This window comes from Protopterus annectens, chromosome 1.part0 (assembly GCF_019279795.1).
Source record: "Protopterus annectens isolate FY-2018-M chromosome 1.part0, PAN1.0, whole genome shotgun sequence".
NCBI lineage: Eukaryota > Metazoa > Chordata > Ceratodontiformes > Protopteridae > Protopterus > Protopterus annectens.
In genome coordinates, this window is record NC_056725.1 from 705,655,649 (window position 1) to 705,679,215 (window position 23,567).

Consider the following 23,567-nt stretch of genomic DNA (forward strand, 5'->3'; position numbering starts at 1 on the left):
AAGCATTTCCTCTATGTCTGAAGTAAGCTTATTAGTGTGGCAATTTCAGATATTATTGATTTGTGCCTTTTTGCTTAAAATCTTACTTCTATTAGCTAATCTATGTAGATTTTTTAAGTCATCACATAACTGTGGAATTTAATTTTTTCTAAAGCTATGTCCACATTATGCATTAAAACTGTTCGATATGTTGTCATTAATTTTGAATGACTTCAGTATTATCTTATTTCTTTGTTTGTGGTTTAAACCTTGTTTTGTGCATTTTATTTTGTATTTCTAACAACTCTTTATCCCACGCTTTCATTTTATTACTAGCCCATCTTTCCAGTCTGTCTTTCATAAGGAGTCCCATAGTACGACTTTACTAACCTGACCATTATCATTCAAGGATACATTTTTTTTCAATTTGTTCCTTAAAGTAACTCTTAAATTCTTTTAATTCCATCATATATAATGAGATTCTAAAAATTATCTGAAATTTCCTTATATCCAGAAATATATTAATACTTAGCACATTATTATCAGATAAAGGACGAGAAATAGTTTTAAAATAATTCACTTCATTAAGTAAAACTATAGCGGCATAAATCCTATTAATTTTAATTTGTGCCCTATGTACATACGTAAGTTTACTAGTAAAATAACAAAATTATTAATTCAAATCCATCTGTTCAGTGCTTTAGCTGATGCCAGAATTTTAGCTTTAATCTGTTTACTTTTATCTTCTATCCTAGATACGCAGTTAAAATCCCCAGCTAAATTTAAGCTACCCATCCAATTGATTTGTAGTAAGTTTAAGTGATCTTTAGCCACTTTTGCACTTATTCCAGGGATCCAGTAAAAATGAGTTAGTGTATAGAGGCTGCCATTATATTTAATTATTACAAATGTATACATTCCTTTGAGATCATTAATGGATTCCATGACCTTAGGCATTACAGTAGATTCTCTCCAAAGTATTGCAGTTCCTCTCCATAGGTCTGATGGCACTTTTAATAAGGTATGAAACAGATAATGGATAAGAGAAAAGATGGAGGGCTATAACTGCACCTGAATACCATACTAGATGGAGGCTATATGTTTCTGCCATCATGTGCATAAAAATTATGTAATCAGCATTATGGAACTATTAAGGATATGTTAAATACTATTACCCCCATAAACCATTTAACATTACCTGATCACAGTTTGTTTGAGCTGAGGAAGACCACAGGTTATGAATAAGATAAATTTTCTTCCCTGAGGTTTGGAACAGTGGAGGTATTTAATCTTGATGTTATGTGTCAAGACATGTATTACTCAGAGACTGCTTACTGTAACACTGAATGGAAGATGCTAAAAGCTGAATTTGTTGGTTGTGGAGGTGAGGTAGGATATAACTACCATTTTCCACCCCTTCCCAATTTTTGAGCATATGGATATTAAATAATATATATATAATAATAATAATTATATATTAAATAATAGCATGTATGTAGCTGGAAAATGTTTTACCTCTTACAAAAAAATCAGTTACACAGCAACCAGCATTTTAAATATTGGGCATTTCATTTTATGTAGAATGAATGGACAATATAGTTACTGATGACATTTTAGCAATCCAAGTTATGATAGTAACCACATAATAACATTTGCTAGACTAAGATCTATGCTCCTACTTCTAGTAAAGTTGGAAATACTTACAACTGACTAAAACTTTAAAACTGCAAAAAGGCACTCTGTTTATAGTATACATAGCCTTCTGAAGATCTGAGGAGTTTAAGGTAGATGCAGAAACAAAGAGGTTTGTCATAGGTTGAACTAGCTGCTTGATATTGTCATTTGTCTGTATCTAAATAATGGCAATGATAAGAGAATGAAGCCACTCTTTTTCGAATGTACTTCATTCTTGCTTTTTCCATATGTTTTATGGTAGGGAGCTTCATGCTGCAGATGCAGTCTTGAGATGGCTCTTTCATCTATTGTTTCTCTGAACTGTGGTCTATTGAGAGAGATTGCCTTATTTGTAACTGGACATAGAAGTACCTTGTAGGGGGAGATATCTGGCATTTCTTCAGTGAAGTATGTATTCTTACAAAATGGATAATGTAAAAGTATTGATTTGCCCGTATCTAGTGAATGGTGTGATATGCACCTTCAAAAATGCAAACATCAAAAACAGACTGAACAATGAAATAATCATAAACTTTGAAATAAGACCACAGTTAAGTTTCTAGAATTTTCCTACAGTTACTTTCAGGGATTGATAATTTTTTTATGGATCAGTTGCATGCTTTATAAGTTTCTTTGAACCTCTTATATGCTAACCTTCCACTGGTAATATTCATAGATGCATAGGTTCATAAGTAAGTACTAGACTAGCTGCCCTTGTGGGCCATTTTAAGCATAGCCAATTTTCCAGTTTGTGCTCAAATTAACCAGTCCAATTTGGTTAGAGACTGGCCTTATTCATCCCATGGTTGATAACTATATATTATACCTAATGAGAATAACTGGGATAATATCATAGATAATTTAAAGGGACTAATGCATGGGATGAAACATTTAGGAGCTGTGTCTGTCCGTTAGTCATACAGGGCACAGTCCTGGAATACATTTTCTGTTTCACTTCCATAGTGCCAAGCTGCACTTGAATATGGACAGGATGAACTGTGTATTATGTAAATGGGGAGTCTGTTCCAGAGCCATGTTATCCTGTACAAGATATATCTGTCCCTCCAAACTCTTCTGTTAATGTTGCAGAAGATGTTTAGATCTTTAGGCTAAGTATTTCTGATGTCAGTTGACTTGTTGATGTGCCATATATACATCACTGTTGGGTCAGAGGATGCCTTCTATGGTGGACACAAATCACCTCTTAGCAGCCTGTGGGATACTGAGTATAGTGACTGGGCTTAGAGTCGGTCCATATAGGATGTGTTGTTTAGGCCTCAAATCTGTTTAGTAAGGTATCTCTGTAGGTGTTCAAGTCGTTGCATGTGTCTCTACAAATAGATGCCAAGGGGGGCATTATACTCAATGACTGACCTAGTCAAGGCTGAGTAATCTAGACACAATCCCTTTGTTTTTACCCTGTGCAATATAGAATGACTTTCTTACAACAATGGACACTTGTTTGTCAAAAGTCAGGTCACTGTCCACGCAAGTTCAAAGAGTAATGTGAGATATGTCACTAAAATAAAACAAAGGAAAGAAATTACTACCACAGCTGCAGCAGGCAGTACTGGACCAGTCCTTGGCTCTAAACTGAGGCTCTTTGACTCCTTAATAATTCTCTATGCTCAAAATAATTGTCAAAACCTTAGAAATGATGTGAGATATGGAACTTAGAAAAATACATAACATGGTATTGTATGTTACTATCCATATCCACTTGATTCAATTTTATGAAGTCGTCTGATTTTTCCATAAGAGTATTTTACTATCAGTATCTTAATAACAGTCTGTTGTATGGTTCTAAAGCTCCAAAACTCTGTAAGAAAACAGTATAATTGATCATCATCTTTGTAATGAGACCACATTCAATGTTCTACTATTTTCAAATAATTCTTTGTGAACTGATACATTGGTGTTAGTACCTCAAAATGCTAAGATCCACAACAGTACAAACTGCAGCTATCCCACAAATACTTACACAAATACTTAAATACATAAATCATTATCTTCAGACAAAGTGAAGCTTCACATTAGTGTAACCCAATATGATGTGACCTATGATGCAGTGCACAGTCCTACTGACTGTAATGCAAAGCAAATGGTTCAAAATGATCACTCTGCTGCTTATCTCACATGAAAAAACAGTAAAAAGTAATTACATCATATCTCTGGGACTATGAAGAAGCCCCGCATAGGTGACCAGAGCCTGACTTGTGGTCCTGGCACTGTAGGATCCAATGTGGGGAAGGGAGACAAATGGAGGGGCTGTTCCCCTTACCTCTCTCAAGGTTGAAGTATTAAGCTTACATGTCAGAAAGGCGTACAGATGTCAGACTGCTAATATACATCAGAGAACATAGCAGTGAACACACCTGGTCAGAATAGGGGGTGACAGCAGATGAGGTGACATACTACCATAGAGGCAGGGAATGGTCATCTAGTGTTCCATTGCAAGTCTTGGAAGGTGATACCCTAAAATTCACAAAGAAACAAAGAAACAATGGGGATATATAATTGTCTCCCAAATATGCAACCCTCATGTCTAGCAACTGCTAGGAAATGACAGGGCCATTTTGGGTGAATGGGGGGAGGGAGCTTATGGTCAGCACAGGGTGATGGAAAGAGACAAAAAAAAAGTTTTCTGCTACAATGTTTCCTGTCTGCATCCCACCAATATGTATGGACATACAGAGGAAGCAAATATGGTGCAAGACCCTGCCCCATAGGCTACACCAGCCATGTGGTTCTTCTGAATCCTCACCTCTCATTTTGCATAAATGTGTTTGCAAGTCAGGAGAAAAAGGAATGGATGTAACATATGTACTGAATTTCATGTTTACATTCCAGATAGTGAATGTTAAGGATGGATGTAACAACTAAAATATTATTTCTTTATTACTGATGGTGTGAAATGATCCTACTGGTACATAAATTCATTTTTACAATATTGTCTTTTAATCCCTCCCCACAAACACATACTCTCTGTTTATGCTGGATTCTAAGGTAAACACCAGAAGTGTCAGACCTGAATTCTGAAAAAAATATGCTGCTTGCCAAAGATGTTTAGCTTAACTTGCTCAAGATCTGTTTGCTTACGTAAACTGCTTGAGCTGAATTTACCAAGTAGCCACTGCTTGCCAGGTGTTTGCTTGCTACTTGTTGTAGAAATGTGTAATAACTTAAATCATCTAATACACTCCTGTCCAAGGGTGCTAGTAGTGGAGAAGGAGCAATTGTTATTTATCTAATTTACAAATGACTGCTTTTTCAAACTGAAAAAACTCTAAGTGAAAATATATATGTAAGTGGGATGTTCACTCTTCCTCAGGGGAGGTGAGTCCCCTTACAAAAAGACCTTTTTAAACTGTGTACATTAGCACATATTCCCAATTAGTTTAAGTATACAGGTGTAGAGCATTTATGTTCTCAAATTATTGGGTTGCATGCCGGAATGTAGGAGCTGTTGTGCTTAACCGTTACATTTTTCAAGCTAACATTCTGGGCCCAAACAGCTTTACAGGGGATGATGGCCTAATGGTTAAGGTGTTTGCCTTATAAACACAAGATGCAGGGTTTGAGTCTCACAAGGGATAATTAGCTAGGCTTAAAATGGCTCGCAAGGGCAGTTAGCCTAGTACTAACCTATGAACCTATGAACATAGAATAGAACATTAGATACTTTGATTTAGGGTATATACAGGAAAATATATACAGTATTTCAGGATGTAGTTATCTAAAAGAAGTTGTGACAAGTGAACTCACTATGACAATGAAAAAAGCAATCAGAAGTCAAAATGTAGGGTGCAGTTGGAGGTCTACAGTACATATATGGTTTTCAATGTGATTCTCCCTAAGTAACTCCCTGAGTGATGTGCATCTTGAACTATCTGATGTCCTTGTGGATAGTGTCTCACCTGCCTGTTGATTAATATCTTAAAGATTGGTGCTTTAGTTTCTTTTCAAGGTGAAATGAAGATCGACATAAAAGGGGCCCATCTATGTGGCACAGATCGTAGGAAGGGGTGCTTACTCTTTGTTTGCTTGATAATGGTGAACAGTTTTCCAAGTGTCACACAGTTATGTTGCATATTAGACCTAACAGTGGAACTGCTTTGTACCTTTTTGATGTTAGTCATGTGACAGGCAGTTGTTACTGGAAGAAAATACTCCAGTGATGGAATTAAAACTCCTTCCCTAGGGAGAATCTTTCTTCCACAGGTAACAGATCAGAAATCTTAACTGCAACTGTTGAGTACAGACTTCATTTTACAAAGGACACCATGGAATCGAGCAGAATATAGCTATAGCTATAGGTATAAAATATAAATACAGACACACGCATCAACTAATGTGGAGCTATATCATATCATCGAGCTTACTATTTATCGAATACCTCTTCGCCAATCTTACTTCGTCAAAACCCCTTTCTGTCGAGCAATCATTTTAGCAAATATTTTCCTAGGGAAAAAACGTACATGGCCATGACTGGGAATTTGCCCTTTTCTCCACTGTAGTCCAATCTTGGAGTTGATATATTTATTTGGGGAAGGTGGGGGCAAAGCCCCCCACTTCAGTGGGTTTTAAATTTTGTGGTTTTTGTGATGATTGGTAGTTGAACTCCTGGTCGTTTCCGTGGGAAAATATTTGCTAAAATGATCATTCAACAAAAAGGGGTTTCGACAAAGTAAGTTCGACAAAGAGGTATTTGATAAATAGTAAGTTCGACAATGTGATATAGACCCAAGCTATACAGATACATACAGCTATAGATGTAGCTGTAGATGTAGACAAAAAGATAGATGTAGCTGTAGATATACATGGAAATTAAACTACATAAATACATATTTTCATGTTTCCCAAAAGTAGCCTGAATGAAACAATATATCAAATTCAGTTTGCTGACTGCACACATAAAGAAACACCTGACAACGAAAACTGGAAAAAGAAATTTGGACATAATAATCAGGGTCTTCTCTAGTTTCAAGGACAGACTACCTCCACCTTCAGTGCAGGAGGCAGCCCACACTACACACATTTCTTCTAATTCTAAGGTCATAGCATCACAGGAAGAGGCTCATACGAGATATTGGTTATATTGCAGGTTTCCAACATCTTAGGTGATATGACCTTGTTTTACATGCAAAGTGTTTTCACAAAGTTTCTTTCCTGTTTTTCTGCTTCAGCCACACTGACAATTGTCAATACATGTTTAATAATCTGGCCTTCAGTCAGGCTTGCTTCAGGAGCTGTACTATTTTTTTTTTAACTTTACATAAACTGTTAGGGGATTTTATCATGAGTCCTGTTTCTGAATACATGATCCTGAAACCTAATGAGGCAATTACGATTTTGTACATTAAATAAAAAAAGTAATTTCATCTACTATTACTATATGCTACTATAGTGCCCTTTTTAGGCAAGATTCAAATGACAAATTCACCACCGTAACAGGTACAAGCAAGCAAAATCTGAGGGTAATGCTACTCAATGCTAGAAGCAAAATGCACTCACTCGAGGCACTCCTTAAAATGGAGAACACTGACATCTGTGCAGTGACAGAGACCTGGTTCAAAGCTCCAGAGAGCACCCCTGCATTACCAGGCTATAATTCATACCACACCTTTCAGTCACCAAACCCGGACCGGAACACTAAAGGTGGAGGTGTGTCCATATTCATTAAGGATATCCACACCTCCAAGCTAGTTGCTCAGCATAATGCATCCGAGATTATCCAAGTTCAACTAACTCTGGGCAAAACAGCAATCCAGATTGTAGCTTGCTACAGACCCCCCACCATGCCCCAGGATTCCTACTCCTCTTTTCTTGATACACTGGAAAATATTAAAGTACAACCCAACACTCTAATAATGGGTGATTTCAACTACCCTACCATTAACTGGGAAAACTACTCATGTACCAACTCTTTTGCTCAACATTTTCTGGAAATCATCAATTCCAACGCTTTGGATCAACTTATCTACACCCCCACCAGGGGTAGCAATATCCTAGACCTGGTCATCATGAACATGGGTGACCGGTGTTCCATACCAGAGGTCAGCTCCTCATTGGGCAGATCCGACCACAAGCTGATCACCCTAGACATCAACATCCCGCTCCCACCCATTAGGAAAACAACCGTAAAAAATTTCTCCAAAGCCAACTTCACGCTTCTTAAGACAGAAGTGGCAAACTTCACGACACCCATGCAGATGGACAATAGAGGTACGACTGCTGAATCCTACACAAATACACTTTATAAGCACTTACACGAGTGCATGGATCGTGCTATCCCTAACAGAACCAAGATGCTATCCTCCAAAAAAAGGAAGCCAATCTGGTGGTCTTCTGCCATAAACAAACTCTACAACAGAAGAAAGAAACTGTTGCAAAAAAGAGTAAAATCCCACAATTGGAGGAACTCCCTTGTCAGCCTCAGTAAGAAGCTGAGATCCCTCATAAAATCCTCCAAAGCTAGTTATGAAAACAAAATTGCCACTGATTCTAAAGACAACCACAAAGCATTCTATAGCTATGTCAAAAATCTCAATGGCAACACACAGATCTGCTCTGAGTTACAGCACAATGACACTAAATATACAGAACCAACTGATATTGCCAACATCCTGGCAGATAGGTTCAGTGCTAACTTTACCCCCCTCTCACCACCTAAAGGGCCCATCTTTTTACCGGAAGAATGCAAAGTTCCTGTAATCACGGCTGCACAGGTAAAAACGTCACTCTCCAAAGCCAAAAACACAGCATCCATGGGACCTGACAACATCCCAGGCTGCCTTCTACATGAACTACAGAATGAACTGGCACCCCACCTAAGTACCATGTTCAATCATAGCCTCACCTCAGGCTTTGTGCCCATTGAATGGCGCACCATGACAGTTATCCCACTCCACAAAGGGGGGTCCACAACAGACCCCTGGAAATACCGCCCCATTAGCCTGATGAGCCTCATCTGCAAGGCCATGGAACGTGTCATCATGGAACTCATAAACAAAGACATTGGAGATCTCCAAACTCTGGACCACACACAGTTTGGGTTTGTAAAAGGCAGATCATGTCTCCTAAACCTGATAGACTTCTTTGAAGTAGTCACCAAAGCCATAGATGAGGGTAAGGTGGTTCACACAGCCTATCAAGATCTCGCCAAGGCATTTGACACCATCCCCCACTCTGGAATTATAGATTAACTCACTAAACTAGGTATAAATCCCTATGTCACAAGATGGGTTGCCAACTAGCTTACTGAAAGAACCCACACCGTGAAAGTAGCAGACTCCAAATCAGACTTCGGACCAGTGACAAGTGGAGTACCACAAGGTTCAGTCCTGGGTCCTCTCCTGTTTGGTATCTACTTCTCTGAAGTACAGGCTAACACAGAAGGTCTTTGGCTAACTAAATTCGCAGATGACTGCAAACTAGGAGCCATAATTGAACCTCCTAATGATGTGGACATCCTATAAAAGGGCCTCACTGAGACAGATGCCTTGTGTGAAAGACATGGTCTCAAGCTCAATGCCAAAAAGTGCATTGTGATCCCCTTTGGTAAAAACTCTGTACCCATGAACTACCACATAGGCGTTAGTCTACTTAACACTGAAAGTGTGATAAGAGACCTTGGGACACAGGTGGACAGTAGCCTCTCCTTTGATAATCACATTGCCACAGTGGTCAGGAAATCTTTGTATGTGGCACACCTCATCACAAAAGGTTTCTCATCCAGAAAAAAAGAGGTCATTGTTCCCCTCTACTCATCACTCATTAGACCCATTATAGAGCACAACGCCCCTTTTGGTATGTACCTCACAAGACATTTACAACAACTGGAAAGGCCGCAAAAATACTTCACAAAGGGGATTACTGGCCTCAAACAGATGCCTTATGCAGACCGTCTCAAAAAACTCCAGCTTTACTCCGTCACATATCGCCTACTCAGAGGCAATCTCTGCCAAGCATACAAAGCTATGTCAAACCCAGAGCTGTTGGACATGCTCCACTTAAAAGAAATCCCAATCCCTCCAAGCTACACGCTCTAGGGAGCTAAACCTTGTCACCACAATAAACAGAACATGCTGGAGGGATAGATTCCTGTCCCAGAGACTTCCCATACCCTGGAACAGACTACCTATCTATGTCAAACAGAGCTCCTCATTAGCACTCTTCAAGAAAAATCTTGATGATTGGATGGGTAATAGGAAATTCACCCTGGGGATCACTTCTGTGGTTCTGCTTGACAGGGGCACAGGAAAATAATTTTCTTGGGTGGCGAAAGCCAGGGTTCCTTTTTGGCTAGGCTTGTATAGGCCCAAGGGCCAATAGCCTAGTACCTACCTATGAACCTATGAACAGTATTCCAAAATACATTATTAATAATGTCATAAAGAGTTAATGTACCCATCTTTCTCAGGACTTCTATGGATACATAACATATTCTCATGTGGTATAATCATGTTCCTTCTGTGAACAAGCTTTCTGGTTTTGCATAATTGCACCTTCAGTATTTTTAGGAAAAATTTAAAATACTTTTCTATTAAGAGCATAAAATGCATGATTAATTAAAAAAATCACGTTTTAGAATTCTTGTCTTCAGATAATATAATGGTAAATTTCATACCTATTTCTTTTGCTAGTGCTAGACCTTGTGGGTAGGTGATAGGTGTAAGTTTCTTTTCCTTTAGCTTTTCAATTGTGTCCTTGTCATCACGAAGATCCAGCTTGGTGCCCACAAGGATTATGGGAGTGCTGGGGCAATGATGTCTCACTTCTGGATACCACTAGAAAAAGAAAGAAAGAAAACATTGGTGTATCGAACATCCATGGAAAAAGCAGTCCACGATTACCTAAGCAAATATGGCACTTTACATTAGCTTTAAGTTGTACGTTTAATTTAATGTTATAACCTCTATAAAGGAACTCCTACAAGTGAAAAACTTGTAAGCCATGCAGCAGTACAGGCTTCTCTGACATAGCCATGTTTGCCAAGCTTAGCCTGCTAAAACGTTACGTCTGCTTTCAAAAAAGCTGCATTCAGATAGAGTAGATGATGTCCTCTGCATGGACTTTAGCAAGGAATCTATTCGATGACATATAATAGAATGACTGTAAGTACAGCACTGGGAGCTCTAGAGTGGACATTTATGCAAAGAAAGACCAAAGTAAGACAGTAATGAGTGAGCTAGTGACTGTTCCCACAGAAATACATTAAAATCATTCCTTCTGGCTTAGCTCATATGTCAGTGTTTGTAATTTTTCACAGCCAGTTTTCCAGCAGATGATAAACCCAGATACATACAGTTCTTAGCCCAAACTAAACTAGATAAAGGTTAAGCAGTATGGCCAGCTGGATGTACATAAAGAATATGAAGATCAGCCAGAGTATTTGTCAAACTTTTGGCAAATGAGGGTCAGTGCTAGGAAGTGATATCTGTTAAGGTCATGAATCACAAAGCATAAATTACTGACACCAAACAAAAGTAGAAAAAAATCTGGCTATCATGATGGGGTTATTACTTCATGAAGGTGGCAGGTCAACGCAGCCCAAAGCACTGAATTGTGAAGCCAGACTTTGAACATGATGTGAATATACTTCACAAAAGCTTTCAGGTCAGCCTTACAAATCTTAAGACAGATTTTTCCAGCACTTATTGGAAGCACAAAGTCTTACTTCTTCCTATTAAACAGTCACTGGGACATCTTAAAATGCAACTGTATCTATCACTTACAAACATATACAAACGTTTATTTTATTTTTTTTATTTATTTTACATTTGTTAACCGGGCTAGTCCAACTGGATACATGTCCATTTTCAGAGGAGGCCCAAGGAGAAAAGCTCCGCTATCTACTACATGGTAACAAAATGTTAAATACAAAATACACAATGCATATAAATCACAAGCTGTACCAAGCATTTTAACAAAGACCTTTTTCTAGCTGAACTTAGCGCTTGCAACTGGAATTCCCTAAAAACACTGCCTCTTGAGGATGCAGCTGTATTCTTTAATACTACTTTCTTATCCATTCTTAATAGACATGCTCCAGAACGTTCCATTAGAATGAAATCAAAAACAGCCCCATGGCTCTCTAAAGAAACTAAGAAACTCATCCACATTAGAAATAAAGTTTGGACCAAATGGAGAAGCCATAGAAATAACCCAGATTTTCTTCACTACCGCCAGCTTAGAAATCAGACTAAGAAATCTATAATCTCTGACAAAAAAAAGTTCTACTGTGAACTTCAGCAAACTCATCTTAACAATTCCAGACAATTCTGGCTATCAGTAAATAGACTCCTCTCACCAGGTACAGCCAAAACTCCCTCCCCACTAAATGCCAACCCTGACACCCCTCTCCAAACTGCAAATACCTTTAATTCTTTTTTCTCTGAAACTATTCAATCCCTAGCTAGACAAATGAACACCAACAACTACCAACCCCATACAACCCACCTAAATCTTCTCACAATTTCTCTCTAAAACCTATATCTACCTCTTACATCTACAGACTCATTCACAAACTGAAACCATGTACACCTTCAGCTGATAAGCTCCCTGCGCTTTTCCTCCAAAAAGCAGCCAAAGAAATTGCATACCCAATATCCATACTCATAAACAGAACTATCCAGGAGGGTTCCATCCCAAACATCTGGAAAGTCTCCCATATTATTCCTCTACACAAAGGTGGTAATTCTATTGACTACTCCAACTTTAGACCAATTGCTCTCCTCTCACCCTTAGCCAAAATTATGGAGAAATGTATTCACCAGCAACTAGTACAATATCTCTCTCTCCACAACATTATAGCACACTGTCAGCATGGCTTTAGACCTCATCACAGCACCACCACCGCCCTTCTTTCCTTTACAGATACTATCTACAAAAATCGCAACAATAATCTTCTCTCTTCTGCTCTCTTCATTGATCTCTCAAAAGCATTTGACATGGTCAACCACTCTCTCTTAACTAACATTTTTCAATCTCTTTCATTTGATAACCTAGCTATTAAATGGTTCACATCATATCTTAACAACAGACAACAAGCAGTCATATGGGAAAACCAAATCTCTACTCTTTTGCCAATTTCCATCGGAGTTCCTCAGGGCTCCATTCTTGGCCCTCTTCTCTTCTCCTTCTTCATCAATGATCTTCATTCTGCTATCCCACAAGCAACCTGCATTCAATATGCAGACGATTCAACACTTATTTGTTCTGCTCCATCCCCTACAGAACTGATCTCACTCACCCAAAATGTCTTTAATACAGTTGAAACATGGTTCTCTAAACGATTCCTCCTACTTAATGCCAAAAAAACTAAACTTCTCCTTTTTACCCCCACAACTCGGACCCCCCCTTTAAACTTCTCCATCACCTCAAACACTAACACCATCATCTCTCCCGATTCCACAACAAAACTGCTAGGAATAACCATAGACAATAATCTCTCCTTCGATCAACACATTAACAACACCATAAAACTAGTTAACAGAAAAATAGGATCCCTTTATCGAATTAAACCCTTTCTAACCCCAGCAACTAGAAACAAGATAGCTCAATCCCATCTCTTAGCCACTCTACTATATGCCTCCCCTATTTATACCAACCTTAAGAAATGCAATCTAACTAAATTAGCAACCTGCTACAACAATATAGCTCGCTTCGCAACTGGTAACCCCTTCAGAACCCATCATTGTCTTAACTTAAAACTCTTAGGCTGGCTTGAATTCCAAAACTACCTGCAAATCCCTCAACTCTCTATTGCCCATAATATACTATATCAACCTGACAACACCCCTATTCTCTCTCAACTGATAATCCCTTATAACAATCTCAACTCTCTGCGCTCTTCTCACAAACTGATGGCCAAATCTATTAAGTCTAACAACTCTGCTGGTGACTGTCTCTTCACAAATACAGTAGGTAGAAATTGGAATCTTCTACCTAGTGATATAACTCTAACTACATCTTTGCCTCTTTTCAAACAGAAAATTAAACTGTACTTCCAAAACCACTGGCTCTGCTCCTGCAGTACACCTGACTAACTTACCCTATTTCTTAAACTGTTACTCCTCCACTCCTTTCTTCTCTACTCCAACTCCTGTTTTCTGATTCTACTACTATTAGAACTTTATGTATTATATACTTTTCTGCAAAATCTGTTTAAATTAACAAACAGTACATTTCTTTCCTCAGGAAAATTTGTTTTTATTACTGTTGAATTCTCCCTTGCAATGTTATATTCCCTATAAGCTGTATTTCTTAAGTGACCTAGTTGTATGTAATGTATTAGTAGATAGTGGAGCTTTTCTCCTCGGGCCTCTGCTGAAAATGGACTTGTTATCCAGCCAGACTAGCCCGGTCAACAAATGTAAAATAAAAATAAATAAAATAAAATAAAATAAGCAAGGCAATAAACAACAATTTCAGGAAGTTAGAAAAAAAGGGGGATAGAGAGACAAGGAGGTTACTCAAGTACAGCTAAAAGTGAGCGAAGAATTTAAGTTGTTTAAAAAAAGTTTACATAAGTGTTACTAGAAAAGTATAGTATAAAGTTGAGATAGTCATATCTCAGGTCGGGAGGAAAAAAATAAATTGAAGAAATAGATTTGGGAGAAAGTGTAAGGGATATAGGTGAAGAATAGGAGGTAGAAGAGGAGCTAGATCAGCTAGGGTTGATGTAAGAGCAAAGCCAGTGCTTAGTAAGAAAGAGTTTCAATTTAGTCTTAAATAGTGTAGTGGAAGTCTGGGCTATAAGGTCTGGAGGAAGTTGATTCCAAATTTTACAGACTGAGTTTGAAAATATGGTGACGTGAAACGTGAAAAAAAGTCTAGCAAGAAATTATTTTAGCTCTGTTCCTGGCAGGTCATCTACATATTTTATTCATCACTAACAAAAATATTATATTTATTTTTATTTATTTATTTATATATATATTTTTTGATCTGGTTAGTTCACTTGTCTTGTAAACACTCTTCAGTGGAGAGATGAGGTGGTATTTATACCACTAGAAAAAATTTGGCCAGAGCATTGGGGAACTTCCCCCCTACTCTTTGGAGCTGCTAGATGGTGCCAAAGGGTTCCTACTGCAGCAAGGAAGAGGTCTAAGGGAACCAGCAGCATGGAGGAGAAGAGAGAAAGCTGTGGTGAGTTTGATGGTGGAAAATGAGAATTTGGAGAAAAATTGGAAAAATGCAGATAAAGACTTCTGTGAGTTGAGGAATACAAATGAGCAGCGTTTAACTGTCTCAGTGGAAAATGAAATAAGCCAGTCCATTAGAGTGGTGCAGATAACAAAGCTGGTGACAGGAAGACTTGCAGATGATGTCTGTTGAAAACAAATGAGCAGAATGATACAGGTGACAGTTTTGCTGTTTTATGGGGTGAGATGGCAGATAACTTTTTCAGAAGTGCCGAGGATGGTAATGTGGAAAAGGAACCAAGTGATGTGGCAGCAGAAAATGCAGCAGTTAAAACTTATGCAGCAGTGACAGAAAGTAAAAGAGGAAAGCAACAAACTGAAAATGAGTCCGGTTTTGTGGCAGAAGATAATGCAGTAACTAAAATGTATGCAGCAGTGACAGCAGGTAAAAAAGAACAGCAACAAACAGAATTTAAAACAGTTTTTTTTAATGAAAAGAGGACTAACTGTGAAAACAGGAACAAAAAAAATAAGCTGTAATAGACAGATATTATGTATGGGACAATTTGGTAATTGTTCTTGGTTTTAAAGCTCAAGAAATTTGGGTCAGAATTCAATAAACCATGTAGGTTCTGTGCAGAGCCTACACAGACTGTATTCATGTATGCGATACTGCACCTCATGTGGCATCATGCAGCATCGAGCCATGAATATTAATAATGGACAGCACGCGCAAGCAAGGTTTCATGGCTCACACCAATGTTGCTGGTCAGGAAACTTGTACACTGAATGTGGATCATTCTACACAACCTTTTAGTGCAAGAAATGTGGTCAAACACTAAACCAGTGGGGGGGGGTGCAAACAGCCAGCATGCATTTTCTGAAGGATATGAAGTGCGAAACAAAAATGTATGTCATCATATATTAACTTCAGTCTTCAGTGATTCCACAGTAAACCACACATTTTACAAGGAGCAGGCCAAAAATATGATGCAAATATCTGGACATTCTGCAAAACTCTGGACAGTCTCCCTTTTGGTTTTAATATTTGTTTTTTGACCAGTGTTTATGTAATGCACCACTTGACATAAACATGATTAACTGTTCTCACCTAGTTTGCACAAAGTGCAGTATAGCGCACAAACTGGAGGAATGGACCATCCAGGTTTTAGACAGAACCTGGACAGCCACACATATAAACTGGATGCATTCATTTAATAATATTGTGCATTATGCAAACATGGTAAGTGGCGTTATGCTATGATTAATAGTGAGAACCTTACAATAACTACTAAGATAGCAGATATCATCCTACTAATCCCATTACAGCAGCTGTTAAGTGTAGGTGTGGAGTGCAGATGGTCTGGGGTTCTAGTACAGAGTGTGCAAATTTTGTTTTACTGTTGTGAGATTGCAGATTATAGCAGTGAAGTGCAACATACACAACTGTTTTCTCAACCTTCTTGTGGTAATAGCTGTAAGTGTAAAATAACCGGATTCATGATACATTTAACTAGCACATTTACAAAGTGCCTGTATACCTAATAATCTAGAAATTGCATTGTTCGCCACTGTTGCTCATCACTCACCATTGCACAAACATAGTGCCAGTCAGTGCACATCCTCACCTACTTTGTTTGTGCAATGGTAAGAGATGTGCAGCATTTTCAAATGTTGCCAAACCAAAATGTGCACCCTCTCAGTAAGCACGAGATGTGCAACAGGAGGGAAAACATCAGCATATGAAATGCAGTTGGCAGGAAATGCTAATTCTACATTGAGCTTAAACTATGACAGACACAGGAGTTGCTGGAGAGGGTGTGCGCTTTCTGGTGCACAGGTGGGATGTCCAGGAATCCAAAATTTTTGTCAGACACCTAGTTAAGGACCATGGGCCCTGGTTGCTGCAGGGGGACTATTCAGATTCAGAATATATATGTGAAGCCTGAAATAGTATTGCCAGGGCTTTAACCAGTGCTACAGGTATCCCACGCTCTGGTGCACAATGCAGACATTACTTCAATGACCTCCAGAGGAGGAAGAAGGATACCCTCAACCTTTGGATTGGGGAATTTCCTAAAGGGCCACCCCATAGATGGGTAAGTGTCAATTTCATTGAGCAATTGTAAGAGTTAAAAGCTGAATATAGTCAAGACTGGTAGTCATAATGGTGTTCTGTTTTTTCCACAGCTGCTGCAGAGCAAGCCTCGAATGTTTGGTCCGCATGTTATACATTTAGTAAGGATGCGAAAAGCATGTGGTATGTATGCATCAAAACAGTACTGTCTAAACAGTATTTTAATAATAATAATAATAATTTCTATAGTAATTGCAAGGACCGCTTATTTGGTATTTAATACAGTTGTATCAAATTGAGCATGCATATCTCAACTGTAAAAGAAACTATGCATGCCTTAGTATGTAGCACAAAGCAATGGTGCAATATTTTCACATAACAGTGAGCATGCATCTCTAAACTGTAAAATGAAAAGTATGCATGCAGTAGTCTGTAGGAAAAAAGAGCAGTGCAGTATTTGGGAGTAGTCATTGGATGTGGGTTCAAAAACCACTCTTCCCAAATATACAATATTGTTAGATTTTCATCATTATTGGAATGTAACTTTACACCTCTATACCAGTGGCACAAACAACCTTCTATAAACTGTAATCAGTATAACTGGAACACGTATATGTGCAATATATGCACACATCAAGGATTGGTGGCTGCAATCTGTACTATAATGTCTCTGTTATGAATTGGGTATTCTTAAAAGTAAGGAAGAAACTTGTTAGGAGTTTGTTATGTTAAAAGTAAAGGTAACAGAATAGAGTCAGATAATTGTATCAGTGCTTTGTATGCCACATATGAAGTTGCTAATGCTCTGCCTTTTTTCTCTCACCCCAATCCTTTTCTTTCTCTCTCTTTTCTTTTTTTTTGTTTTTCCCACAGCACAACAGGGTAGGCCTGTCCCATGGGATCCACCTGCCCCCACTCTACCAGCTTCAGCACCTCTGCCCTGCATATCTGGTGCAGAACCTGGTAGTAACCTCTCTGCCACCCCTGCACTACCCAGCCCCTCAGGTACTTCTGCCACAGAGGATAGGCCTGTAGCTCCCTCCAGGGACAGTGGCAGAGGTGGTGAGTTTATCACCCATGATGAACTGCCAGGGATGATGCATAGGATTGTGCAATACACTGTGGGCACACACTTACTCTGGAAGGAGTGCCCGCTCTCCATCCTCATGCAGAGCACTCATAGAAGGCACAGACATCAGGCACTGCAGCCAGTGGTGCAGTGAGGTGACAGTGATGGCAATCCACTGCATGAAGACTAGATTCTCACTGTCAACCACCTTGATGTGCATGGGACCTAGATATCCCACCCTCACCCCAACCATGGTGTTCACCGACCACATGTATCCTTCACCATCCCAATATCTTGTCTTGTTTGTATTGTCTGCAATTGCTTCCTCACCTGCCCAACTTACCTCATCCAGACTCTCTCCCTCTCTCTCTCTTTCTCTCTCAAAAAAGGGGCACCTGTCCCACACATAGCTATCCATTTTGCACGTGTCTTCATGACACACATGATTCGGTCCAATTCCATATGCAACAGATTGTGCTTTGGTCCCCACTCTCTCTCTCTGGAGGTGACAGTCTAAATTCAGCAAACTTTGTGCATATATGTTCATGTTTTATTCTTGAAGAAATGGTTAGCTATGGTTCTTTCCTATTTCCTTCCTGCACATTCCTAACAAAATGGGTCCATCAACTGACCCTAGGAACTATAGACCCTTAAGCCTCACCAGCCATATCTGCCAGGCCATGGAGAGAATAATCATGGACCTTATCAACAAAGGCATTGGGGACCTTCAAACTGTTGTCCAGACACAGTTTGGCTTTGTTAAGGGTAGGTAATGCTTATTAAAACCTGGTGGATGGCTTTGAGAATGTCACCAAAGCCCTAGACGAAGGCAAAACATTACATACAGCCTGTCTTGACTTAGTCAAGGTTTTTGACACAATCCCTCACCTAGACATCATTGATAAACTCACACAGCTGGGAATTAACCCATATGTCACTATAGCAAACTGGATAATCAACAGAACACATGCAGTCAAATTTTGGGATTACACCTCTAGCAGCAGACAACTGGTGTACCACAAGGATTTGTGCTGGGACCCCTACAGTCTGGAATGTATTTCTTAGATGTCCAGGGGAAAATAGGGGGCCTGTGTCTTACCATGGTCACCAATGACTGCAAATTGGTCCCCCAATGATGTTGACATACTGCAAAAGGCCTTACACAGACAAAAGATTGGTGCCAAAGCTATAAACTCAAAATAAATGATAAATAATGCATTATCATCCCTTACACCCAAGGGGAAATCCCTGCATATTACAATATTAACAGTATACCCCTTAGCTGAAACCCTGTGGCGAGAGATTTGGGAACACAAGTTGATAGCACCCTTAACTGCTATCACCATGTGTCTACAGTGGTAAGGAAGGCCTTCTATGTTATAACTCATCTGTACTCATCCTTCATCAGACCACTAATACAGTACAATGCTCCCTTGTGTATGTACCTCACCTGCAGCAGCTAGAGATACCTCAGAGGTTCCTCACCAAGACAATTCATGGCCTGCAGCACATGACCTACATGGACAGATTGAAGGCCATGTCACTGTACTCTGTATCTTATAGGCTGCTGAGAGGTGACTTGTGCCTGGCCTACAGAGCAGTCTCAGACCCTGGCTTCATAGAAATGTTGCACATCTATAAGTCACATGGTACAAGATTCACTCAAGGGGAAATAACACTTAAGTCAGAAAATTAAGCACCTCAAAGAAACAAAAGCAGTAGAATCCAATAATCCAACAATAAAGTGACAAACACGGTCTCATGGAGTTCACTAAAAATTTAATATAAATCAAAAAATAATGAATTGGTGTTAAGTGCTTTCATGTCTATCTAAGACACTTCATCAGACATAGCAAGTAAGTTAATCACATGAATTTAAATACATCTAACAAATCACCATAATCAAATAAGATTCACTCACTCTAGGGATCTTAACCTAGTTTGTGACATTAGCAGGATATGCTGGAGTGACACATATGTCTCCCAGAGATTGCCACTCTTCTGGAAAAAAATCCCAATTCACATAAACAGAGCTCCTTAATTACCTTATTTAAGTGTAACTTAGTCAACTGGATGGGATAATCTATGGTAGGAACACTCATAGATTTTTAGATATGATACAACAACATTGGGACATTCTATTAACAGATATTCAACAAAAAACTACTTTACAGTTTGTAAAAACCTTACATGATTTTTATGAATGAAAAATAGATTCATATATATATATATATATATATATATATATATATATATATATATATATATATATACCAGAAGTTGCTCAAATTTGTGAGAAAGTTAAATATTTTGAGGGCTTGATATTTATAAAGAAGGTTTCAATAAGTTGAGAGAAGAATTACTTCTTTTTGAACAAAGTTTAAAAGGAAGAAAGATAGGCAAATTCAATAGAGACTCAAGGGACTACCAATTAGGTAAGCCCTTTGAGTTTACTAAAAATGGCAAAGAATGTTAGATTTGCTCAGAAGAAATTTATGTTTACTGGGCAAAAAAGAAAAAGAAATAAGTCTATTTTGAAAAAATCTATGAGTGATACTTTAGGAGAAGACTCATCATATACGGATACAGAGGTAGATCTACAGCAAATGCCACCAGCTACTAAAAAGTCATTTATGGGAATGCAGGACAATTTGTTATTTAATTCTGACATGACCCCTTTACCTTTAGGAAAAGAAGGAGGGGGTAGGAAACATAAGTCCAAAAATAGGGATCGATGGATCTCTGGAAGCCATGCTGAACTTCCTGAAAGTCAGATAGTGTCTTCCAGTAATGTGATTAACATCTCTTCATTGGTTTTGTCTGAATCTGAATGTTTGCTGCTGAGCAAGGGCCTCAGTTTTATTTCAGGGTTTTTTGTCCCTGAGGATGTTTTTGTGGAAGATTGATATGCTTTTTGCAGACTTCTTAATTTGAAACTATATTATCAGAATGGGGAATCTGTTAGTGAAAACAGTGGCTTTAAGTTTAATAAATCAACATTCATTCCACCTATGAATAAGAATGTAGAAATATTTCAGAAATGTCTACTTAAGGAGTTACATTTTGGGTTAAATAGTCAACAATATGTTTCTCCTTCTAATATATCTAGTGAAGAAAGGAATGCTTTGACACAGCTGAAAAATGACAAAAATATAGTTATAGCTCGAGCTGATAAAGGTGGAGCAACTGTGATTATGGATACATCTTTATATGTCACCAAAGCTGACAAACAGCTGTAAGATAATAGATTCTATGCATGCATGCCTTATGATCCCACTTCTGATTTCAAAAAAGAAATTGACATGTTTCTAGAGTCTGCTGTTAGTGAGGGGATTATTGACAAACTTAGAATGTTCCATCTGAAGGTTAAAAATCTGTCTTCTCAATATTTTTACCTTCTCTCTAAAATCCATAAGGACATGCAGCAGCCACCGGGTAGACCGATTGTGTCCAGTAAAGGCTCTCTGACTGAACCTTTGTCTGCCTATTTGGCTGTTTATTTAAAGTAACTTTTATCAGGAGTGAGAGCCAGGATAAAAACACCACTGAATTTTTGAATATTATTTATGATGCCCAATTAGAGTCTAACTGGTTACTATGTACTTTAGACGTTACGTCTTTATATACTAGTATTCCTCATTGGGCCGGTTTGTGTGCTTTAGAGTATTGGCTAAACAGAATGTCCTTAGATAGCTCAGGTTTCAATACATTTCTGTTATGCTTAACAGAGCATGTGTTATCTAAAAATGTTTTTTTCTTCAATACCAAATGTTTTTTGCAATTGAGGGGTACAGCGATGGGTGCATCGTTCGCACCCATCTATGCTGACCACTTTATGGGGTATTTGGAATAGATAATAATATATGATATACATCATAACATTTTTTTTGGTGAAATTGATATCTGGCAAAGATTTTTGGATGACTGCTGGATGGTGTGGAAGTCAGATGTATATTTACAGGAATTTGTTCAATATTTGAATGAAAATAAGTGGGGCATCAGGTTTACAGTAAATTATGATGTTACATCTATTTCCTTCTTAGATATTAAAGTGTCTAAACAATCTGATGGCATTCTGTCTAGCTCATTATATAGGAAACTCCACCATTCCAACACTTCACTCTACTCATCCAGTTGTCATCCTAAACATATTACAGCAAATATACCTAAATCACAGTTTATGAGAATACATAGAATATATTCCAATACTGAAGAATATATACATTTTGACAATGACCTTATAGGTCATTTTGTTGAACGAGGCTATTCAGTGGCAAAGGTTAGGCAGACTAGTAGGGAAGTACAATCATATTCAAGAAGAAAGCTTTTGAAATACAAAGATTGTGGCCCTTGCTCTAGCAACAAAATAAGATTCACTACCACCTATGGTAGGAACACTCATAGATTTTTAGATATGATACAACATTGGGACATTCTATTAACAGATGATAGGTTGGGTGAGTTGTTAGGCAAGAGATGATCATTTTCTTTTCGAAAGGGGAAAACTTTAAGTAGTTACTTTAGCCATTATAAACATTTTTACCCTCTATAAATTCTGTACAAACTACTATAGATGGCACTCAAGTGGTGGGTTGTTACCCCTGTGACCATTGCTCTTTTTGCAAATTTATATGTTCAACTAAGGAATTTTCAAGTAAGAATACATCTAGGGTTTTTCCATCAGAATGTTTGACAATTGTAACAGTGACTGAGCTATGTATCTGGCTATTTGCTCTTGCACAGCCTTTTATGTAGGTAAAGCTTCTAGACCATTAAAATTGTGAATTTCAGAACATCTAAGTAGCATTAGAAATAAGTATCTGGCTAATTCCTTATATAAACTTACTATTATACACAAAACAGTGATGTTTAAATTCATTATTATTGGCAGGGTGTTGGCACATAGATCAAAGAAAAGTGGTTGGCATAATGTTTTGAACAAAAAAGAAAAGTCTTGGATAGTAAAATTGGGGGGTATTGTTTCCACCTGGACTTAATGAACATTTGTAATAATTATTTAATGAGATAGAATAAGCATATCATGTGAAGATATATAAGATGGGGAATGTACTGATATATTTTACACTGAAAAAGGCCTGTGGGCCAAAACTTGTCTGTTTTTGTACATTAAAACTAGATATTTGCTCCAGTTGAGTGCTGGCTGTTTTGTTTTTTGAGAATGTAAATGTATCCTGGGTGTATCACCCATGTCCCTCTTGGATAAGGGCAGTCTGTGATGTTCATACACTTGCATTGCAAATATAGACCATACAAGTTGGTCAATAAAGAAACAATGGCATAACATGGCTAGGCTTATAAAGGCCCTTAGACCAATAGCCTAGCAACCTCCTATGAACGTAAGGTGACATCTGCTTGGGCTCCAGACCAGTGTCTGATCCTGCCCTGGTGGAATGGTTGTATATACAATAATGTCATATAGCTGATTACATCAGCATTGTCTGTTGAGCACGTGGTGGTACATCAGTACTGTCTGGTGAGCATATGATGATAACAGTATGCCACGTAAAAGGATCTCTGCAATGTCAAGTAACATCTCTCACATACACGTGCACGTGTGCATGCACAAACACACACACACACACACACACACACACACACA

At 38.3% G+C, this 23,567-nt stretch overlaps 1 protein-coding gene across 1 annotated transcript in view; it reads right to left on the bottom strand.

The window, feature by feature from the left end:
* LOC122794176 (ras-related C3 botulinum toxin substrate 2) overlaps nucleotides 1–23,567 on the bottom strand; it is a 398,987-nt gene that overhangs the window by 184,476 nt on the left and 190,944 nt on the right. Inside the window, exon 5 of the mRNA XM_044062387.1 lies at nucleotides 10,283–10,442. Coding sequence (XP_043918322.1) covers nucleotides 10,283–10,442 — 160 coding nt within the window. The remainder of the gene's footprint in view (nucleotides 1–10,282; nucleotides 10,443–23,567) is intronic.